This window comes from Sphaeroforma arctica (genome assembly GCF_001186125.1).
Source record: "Sphaeroforma arctica JP610 unplaced genomic scaffold supercont1.146, whole genome shotgun sequence".
Classification (NCBI taxonomy): Eukaryota; class Ichthyosporea; order Ichthyophonida; genus Sphaeroforma; species Sphaeroforma arctica.
In genome coordinates this window covers 48,818-56,419 of record NW_014040412.1, presented here as the reverse complement: position 1 = coordinate 56,419, position 7,602 = coordinate 48,818, and the positions used below count along the sequence as shown (strand labels likewise).

Below are 7,602 nucleotides of genomic sequence, written 5' to 3'. Positions count from 1 at the left end.
TTACACTAATAATTAATGCGAGAAGCTTGAGATTCTGTCGCGGCTATTTGGCGAACATGAAGGACTACTAGTGATGCGAGGCGTTTGCTCAATACTATTCATCAGAATCGGTTCTGGTACGTGATGGAATCCTCCATAACATCATCACCGATTGCTCCCAAGTATGTAGCGAGTCCTGTTATTAGACGGCTGGCTGCGTTGTGCGCTGCGGGACTCCCATCGATAGAGACTCAACTCTAACAATCGATGGCGGCGCGTATATGCTGAGTGATTGGAATGGTCCTCACGGCTACGTTTTGGCAAATGCCTGTTCAATGCTCCGGAAGACGGAAGACTTATTTGCATGACATTGGTATACGCTGTTGTTTCATACCAAGTCATCCATTTTCAGCCAATCGTCAAGGAGCTATACAAGACAGTATGGGATGTGGGAGTCGTAGACATGTGAGAAAAGATGGTACGAATGCTCAACGAAGATATCGGTTGCAATATACAGGAATACGCAAAGGTTAACCTAACAAAGGCCACCAAACAACCCAACAAAGACCACCGGTCAATTGACAATCGTAATGCTGCAAGGGCAGAGCAATGGAGAGTCTTGGGATATTTTCTACAGTATGGTATATGCTTACAAGTATGCTGTTTCACTGTTTCACTAAAGGACAACAGCAAGTCGATACACTTACCAAATTACCGGATAGACCGGTGTCTAAAAGACTTCCCGGTGTCAATCCGAGACTATTCGAAGTTGTGAAATCCGTATCGAAGAAGTCGGGCAAGGTGAGAGATGCAGCTTGATCCACATCAAAGAGCAGTGAGGAACTGACGGTGCACCAATGCAGATTCAAATACAGTTGTGAAAACCATGTTGTATGCGTGAAGTAATGTTAGCTTAACAAGGACAAGGTTGTAAGGTTCAATAAAAACCCATCTAAAAGTTCTGATAAAGTCTCGAAAAAATTTGCCCTCGACAGAATAATAAACAAATGAACAAGAGCATGTGTGACTGCGACATGGAACATGTTTCATACCTCCATTCCGGATCTGAAGATGGGCTCAGACTACTAAGTAAGCCGGTACTATTTGCTTCCGGCGAGCACAGTAGTAGCGGCGACCCAACTAGTGCACTATGCAGGAATGCGGATTGTGTGGGTGTGGGGGATTTGGGATTATGTGTGGTATTTTCTGAGGGCTCGGATACTTCAACTGCCTCAGACTTCTTCCGTTGAGCGACTGGGTTTTTGCGAGTCTTTTTCTCGCCCGCACTACTGTGACGCCTCGACACTGGAAACAACGGGTGAGAATTAAACGGGCAATGATAAGTGGGTGAAAACACAGATATGTTTGAATATCAGAGCATAAACTCCGGAAGAACAGGTGATTAATATGATTGAAATACATATGTTTGAATCGGCATAAAGTTAGGAGAAATAGGCGCCCAAAAATGATTGAAAAACAGATATGTTCGAATAGATCATGAACTTAGTAGGAACAGACGATTAATGGTGAGTAACAATGCAGAGATATTTGAATAGAGCATGTACTTAAGACGATCAAAAGTGAGTGAAAATGCAGAGATGTTTGAATAGAGCATGAACTTAGGAAGGACAGGAGATTGAAAGTGAGTGAAAATGCAGAGATGTTTGCATAGAGCATGAACTTTCCGAGTTTCAAGTATAAAAGAGAGACAACTACATGCACATACCGTGTCCACTACCCGCATTCTCGGGCCGGATATTGCCGTGCTTGATGCGGATGTGATTCTGCAGCGAGCTCTCCGTAGCGTACAACCGTCCACAGCCCGTGTGTCCACACTTGACATTCCTCACTAACTCCCTAAAGCACCGCCTCTTCCGCGATGGTTTCTCGGCACTATCCTCTGCACCTTCTGTGTCGCCGCCAGAGTTTCCGTCCGAAGTAGTGGACTTCAACTTTGCCAGTTTAGCGTCCTTCTTGCATTCTTTGGTAGGCGTTTCGTTCTCAGGGGAGGTTTTGCCCGCTTCAGGCTTCTTGGGTTCTTCCTTTGGTACCGCACTTTCTCCAGTAAGAATAGCCATCAGAGCGGTGGGGGTGGGTGGGGTGACTGTAGTCTCGACTTGCTCAGTCTTGACGCGAGCCATTGACACTGGCGAGAATATATTTTTGATAGTTGATTCGAACTCGAGGGCAGGCGAGTCAGGTTTAGCTGAGTACGAGGACAAGCAAAGATTAGCATATGAGAAGTATTTTCTCGATAAGTAGTCTAACTTTTAGTTAAGTAATTGGTTATGTAATCATGTCACTCAATACACGGAGACTCTGTGGTGCTTAGGGCCACCGTAAAATAACAAGGCAAACATTGGCAATAAATGAACGATAGTGTACAATATTACTCAGAACTCCGCACACGTGGACAATACTGATGCTGACCCCTATGGTAGGCGACCATAAAATGCACGATACCACAAGGTGAAATCATGCGGACATAGTCTGACTACGTTATGCCTGGTTTTCGACTACATTTATTTCTATTTGGCGTGGAAGGAAGCACGTACGGAAGCTACGTGATCATGGGGCCCACTATACTCATGTAAGCATTTTTTTGTCAAGCATACATAACGAGAGGAAAGAAATAGTCACCCCATGTCACATCAATGATCAAGTCCTGACAGGAATTTCAGCTTGGTCTTAAACTGTGTATATCGATACTACGCTGTGGTTAATACATAAAAAGCATGCCACCCACACGAACCACGATACAGACTACCAACCAGCTCTAAATTCATAGCTTTCATGTTCCTAAAATGACAAGACACGCAGCACTTAATCGAAAACACGCGGGGAAGCTACACAGAGCCCAGGCCAAAACCTCAAAGTACACTCGGAGGTCACATACTTGTATTGAGTAGGTCCAATTTAGAGGCCGGCTTGAAATCGGTCGGCGAAGGCGACGCAGTTGAGTGCAGTGTTTCCGTCACCAAATGCTCGGACAGTTTAGACAGGCCCTGGTTCATAAACGGAGGACCCAACGATGTGTCCATGAACGGGCTGGTTATTGAGGTGTGTGTGAGGTCTAAGCTCGCTTTGCGTAGCTGCAGGGTGTGATCGGACTGTTCGATAGTCCCAATTGGCATGGCCACTCGGGGCATGGAGTCTAACCGCTGCGGGAACAGTGGAGGCACCGATTGCAACTGCGCGTGAGGATTAGCCTTGAGCATCTGAGGCGTGGAGGTCAACGGCGAGTTTAGTGCTAAGCTAGCCGGGGGTGGCAAGCGGGGGGTTATAGTTGGATTAGCACTCGTGCCGTTTACGCCCAAAGTGGGGTGCATCGGTATACCGGTTTGATTCCGGTATGACGGACGCTGTCTCGTAGGACCCATAGGTATGTAAAAGGGATTCATGTTGTAGTTATTCATACTGTGTCCGTATGGAAGGCAGGGGCCTGACGAGCCGTCCATTGCACCTCCTTGACTATAACGAGGCCCTGTACTTCCGTGGACGGGGCCGTTGAGTTCTAGACCGGCCATCTATGATTGAAGCGAGAATATGTATGGAATTGTGAGAAATAGTCCGTTTACAGAGATACTGGATACGTTTTTGGTGGACGCATACAGACAAGGAAGCTTTTGTTGCAGTACAAGCGTGTGAGCGCCTGTTATTAGAATCAACGTCTTAAAGTTTGATGGACATGGTGGTTTGGAAATGAAGGGTTGGCTTTGTAACTTTAATTCAACTATCATCAGGTCAAAGAAGGTTCGCAAGCTACAACAATATGAAGATATCACGCACACAGGGAAACAAAATCAATCAATTCAATTTTTAACAGCAAGAGAATAAACTGTGACACCTCATAACATTTTGAACTTGTATGCATCTGACTAAATCCGCCTTTATTATGAGAGAACTTATGCAAACCAACACAAAAAATTCGATGGACATCTCATTATGAATAGGTTAACTCTAGTCGTATCCTAACGAGACAGTGGCAGCTGATTATGTGAAATGTGATCACTCACCTTTCCGACGACGGGTTGTGATAGAGTTCGTGAGATTGATTGTTTCTGGCGCGAGTGATGCTGCTCGTTAAACCAGTAGAACATGTTATCTGACGGGGCTGTCTTCTTGTCTCGTTGCATAGTGCCATACAGCTCAGATAGTATCCTGGTTCGAGTACTAAACCCTATCAACACACAAAGCACTTAAGTGAAACCCTTTTTAGTGATCGCTTCTCGCGGCGCATGCACCGATCAATAGATTCGCTATACAGATGGCGTGCAATATATAGGTATATATATAAATATATATAAGGTGATATTAGTATGCAGGTTTCTCCAGTATTGTCGCACAACTGGCTATTTAGTCCCTATCCACCCTGTATCTACTTGCTAGACCGCAACCACCGCGACCCTTTCAAGTGTATATACCGATGTACTATTGTAGATTGAGACCTCACTTGTATTATACTACCAGGCAGACTATGATATTATAGTAAATGAAGACGAGCTATCAAGTCGTTCACTGCCAAGCAAGAGTATGAAGATTGTCCTTATCACACATCGCGAATCTCACTCACTCGCACTGCTTAGTCGGTATCAGCTACGTACGCAAGATCCGCGTTTGTGTATTTGCCTGTGCTTCATATTGCATACGGCTCCTCACTTTTCGGCAAATTCAATACAACGCCCCTCGAAAAAGCCCATATTACAGGATTGCTTGACCAATTGAAATTTAGCATACAGTTTACGACATATTTGGCATCGGTAGTTAATCCTGTCTCAAATAGGCATTGGGTGACCAATAGTCGTATTTATGCAAATGAATCTTAACGTTCCTCAATATTGTCGTAAACTATAATTCATTTCCTGATGTCGCATACTTGGGGCAGTACGACAAAAATAGAAGATATTCTAGCCTGTAAGTGGTCCGTGGCTTTTGTTTGCATCCAATTGCAAATCTTTCGTGCTTTAACGAGAGTAATTGACTAATTGATGACAAATTTTAACAATATAATAAATTGACTGATAATGTTGCCTGTTGTCTGACGGCCAGATCACTGATATTCCTTAATGGATTAATAATTACACTAATGCTGTATTATGTTTATTTACATTCCACGAGTCCACCGCGACAACTTCCACAAGTACAATAGCCGAATGGGAATAGCCTATATCATCTAGAAACGATGTGAATGGATCGCTGTCTTAATCAGCACTTGCAACTGAGCACTTGTATACATTCTTTAGCGTAATGAGTTGGAATTTCGTTACCTACTTCCGAGTAATAAGTGTATGCTATAGTAATGCATTTGTATCTACGCCGCAAATCCTAAATCCATGTTCATTGATCTACATGCTAAACGTCCATAGTAGATAGTGCTTTGGAATACTCCTGATACTTCCCAAGTTTACTATATAGATACAGCAAAATCATACGGCAATATCTGATATGCTATAGTAGTACATTTGTACATGCGCCGCAAATCCCAAATCTCATGTTCATTGTTCTACATGCTAAACATCCATAATAAATAGTTCTTTGGAATCCTCCTGATACTTCCCAAGTTTACTATATAGATACAGTAAAATTGTACATACGCCAATATCTGAAATAATCAGAATCCCATTTGAAGGAATCATATACTATTACTACTCAATATATTTAACTGAGATGCGAAGTACTCCATTGTTTAAGTATAACAGTGGGATAATTTATTGGCTACTGTGTGCGTTTGTGTGTGTGCGTAATCGATACAGTTGCAGTCAGAATATGATACACATGTCAATACTTTATTTAGCAGGTACAGCCTGCTATGATACTCTTAGTCAACTACAACAGGTGGATAAACTCAGATGTTCACCTTGTACTAGAGCGCAAGTGAGGTATTCTCTCCTTTCGATTTAGAGTTCAACATGAGCATAGTAATACACACAAATCGATTATTATGTATTATCTACTGCCAATTGCATACATGAATGGTCAAACTCCCGTGTCCGAATTAGCACGAATGTATGACGCTAATGTACAAGCAGCGTTGGCAGTGTTTTGAAAAGGGGACACTTTCGTTCGAATAATTTTTTTTGTGGCGCTGTGTGATTATATATTATGTAGCGCATGTCTTTCCAATATTTGGGGTTTTTTTCAAACTTTTTGTTGATGCCAGAATTTCATCGGTAGATCGTCCTGTACGCCGAACACTTTTGAAAATGATGGTCCCGATTCTGCTCGGATACGGATACAATTGTCAATTGTATTTAGATCAATATTTAAATAGTGGTAGTATGTTGAGTACCGTCTTGTAGATTGTCGTTTGTTATAAATTGTCTATGTAAATATTGCGTTCAGAATTGAGAGTTCAGGCTCGGAGACTCCAGACCCTTCTGTATCTTTTGGGCAGCCTCAGCCCTCAGGGCTCAGGCCTTCGGGCCCACCAGAGTGGACCAATTTCGCGTCGGGGACTTGAGTCTCGCTGCCATGTACATGTGAGGTTCGAGGGTGTGAGACTCTTATAGACTGAGAGCTGTATCCCGTATCAGAGTCTCTGTGAGTCTGAGATGATGCTCACATACTAAATTCATTTTAACACCAATGGTGCTATAATGTTATGTAAAACGGTATTACCCTATATGACGCGGCCGTCTTGTTAATATTATAGAAGGCTATGGCTATGGCTATGGAAATAGATACTACACAGAGACTAAGATGGAGTCGAGGTTGTTCGGTAAAACCTCAAAGAATTCTAAAAATGCCATAGATATAAATACGAATTTCGCCTGATTTTGAATTTTTTAAATTTGACGCAGCCTACAGCCTACAGCCTACAAGAAGCCCTTCCCGCCACCCGAGCCTACACAGTACTGACTAGAGAGTGACTACTGTAGTACTGAACCTCTCTCACTGCCCTTTCTCTCTTGTTTCTCTCTCTCTGAGAGAGAAACTAGAGAGCGCATTCTCTGAGAGAGAGAGGCGCTCAATAGTACCCCCGTGTATTTATTTATTCTCAATTCTGCGTATTTATTTATTCTCAAGTCTGCACTCTGCACTCTGCACTTTGCAGTGTGCAAATTTTCAATTCAGTTAACGAATTTCGGTTCCGGAATGAATGTTTTATATATATTATTTAGAAACAAAAACGAACATTAATGACAGGATGATTGCAACGATATCTTGGAATCCAATGAAAATAGTCCAAACGGAATTCCTTTATGCGGCCAAGCCTTTTATCGTTTTTCATTCGTTCATCGAAATTGCATGTGAAAATAAGGGGGGGGGGTCCAAAACGTTGCAACTCTAATTACGTTACGATAGTTTCAACATATACGTCGATTGTAAACGTACAAAGATTTGGAATTAAAACGTTATATCGTATATGGGGGTGAGAACAGGTCCTACTTAGTATGAAGTATAATCAGACTATATACAAAACTACTACATACATTTTGCACCTTAGAACCCAAACACAGCACCCTAATCACAGATACAGGACCAATCCAATGTAAACGTTGAGTGGAAACGTACAAAAGCTTCGGTTAAAATCAGTCCGAATATCATCTCAATTGCTCCTTTCTGATTTCATATCATAGTGATCTCGCAGTGATCTCGCAGTTTATTGTCTCGTTACAATAC

At 42.5% G+C, this 7,602-nt stretch overlaps 1 protein-coding gene across 1 annotated transcript; it reads right to left on the bottom strand.

The window, feature by feature from the left end:
* Positions 1-210: 210 nt before the first annotated feature.
* Positions 211-4,539, bottom strand: SARC_03029 (hypothetical protein). The gene is made up of 6 exons (XM_014303185.1): positions 3,996-4,539; positions 2,876-3,506; positions 1,706-2,185; positions 1,032-1,284; positions 687-822; positions 211-406 (listed from the first exon to the last, which is right to left on the bottom strand). The coding sequence occupies exons 1-6, from the start codon at positions 4,113-4,115 to the stop codon at positions 368-370; spliced, it is 1,659 nt and encodes a 552-aa protein (XP_014158660.1). The 5' UTR covers positions 4,116-4,539; the 3' UTR covers positions 211-367.
* Between the last annotated feature and the right edge of the window lie 3,063 nt (positions 4,540-7,602).

Bases quoted from the DNA above. Each gene is read 5' to 3' on its own strand.
- SARC_03029 (XM_014303185.1), bottom strand. From the start codon at position 4,115: ATGCAACGAGACAAGAAGACAGCCCCGTCAGATAACATGTTCTACTGG. The intron at 3,507-3,995 runs GTGAGTGATCAC...CTTCAATCATAG, and splicing joins CACAACCCGTCGTCGGAAAG to ATGGCCGGTCTAGAACTCAA. The intron at 1,285-1,705 runs GTATGTGCATGT...CGTTGTTTCCAG, and splicing joins GAATGCGGGTAGTGGACACG to TGTCGAGGCGTCACAGTAGT.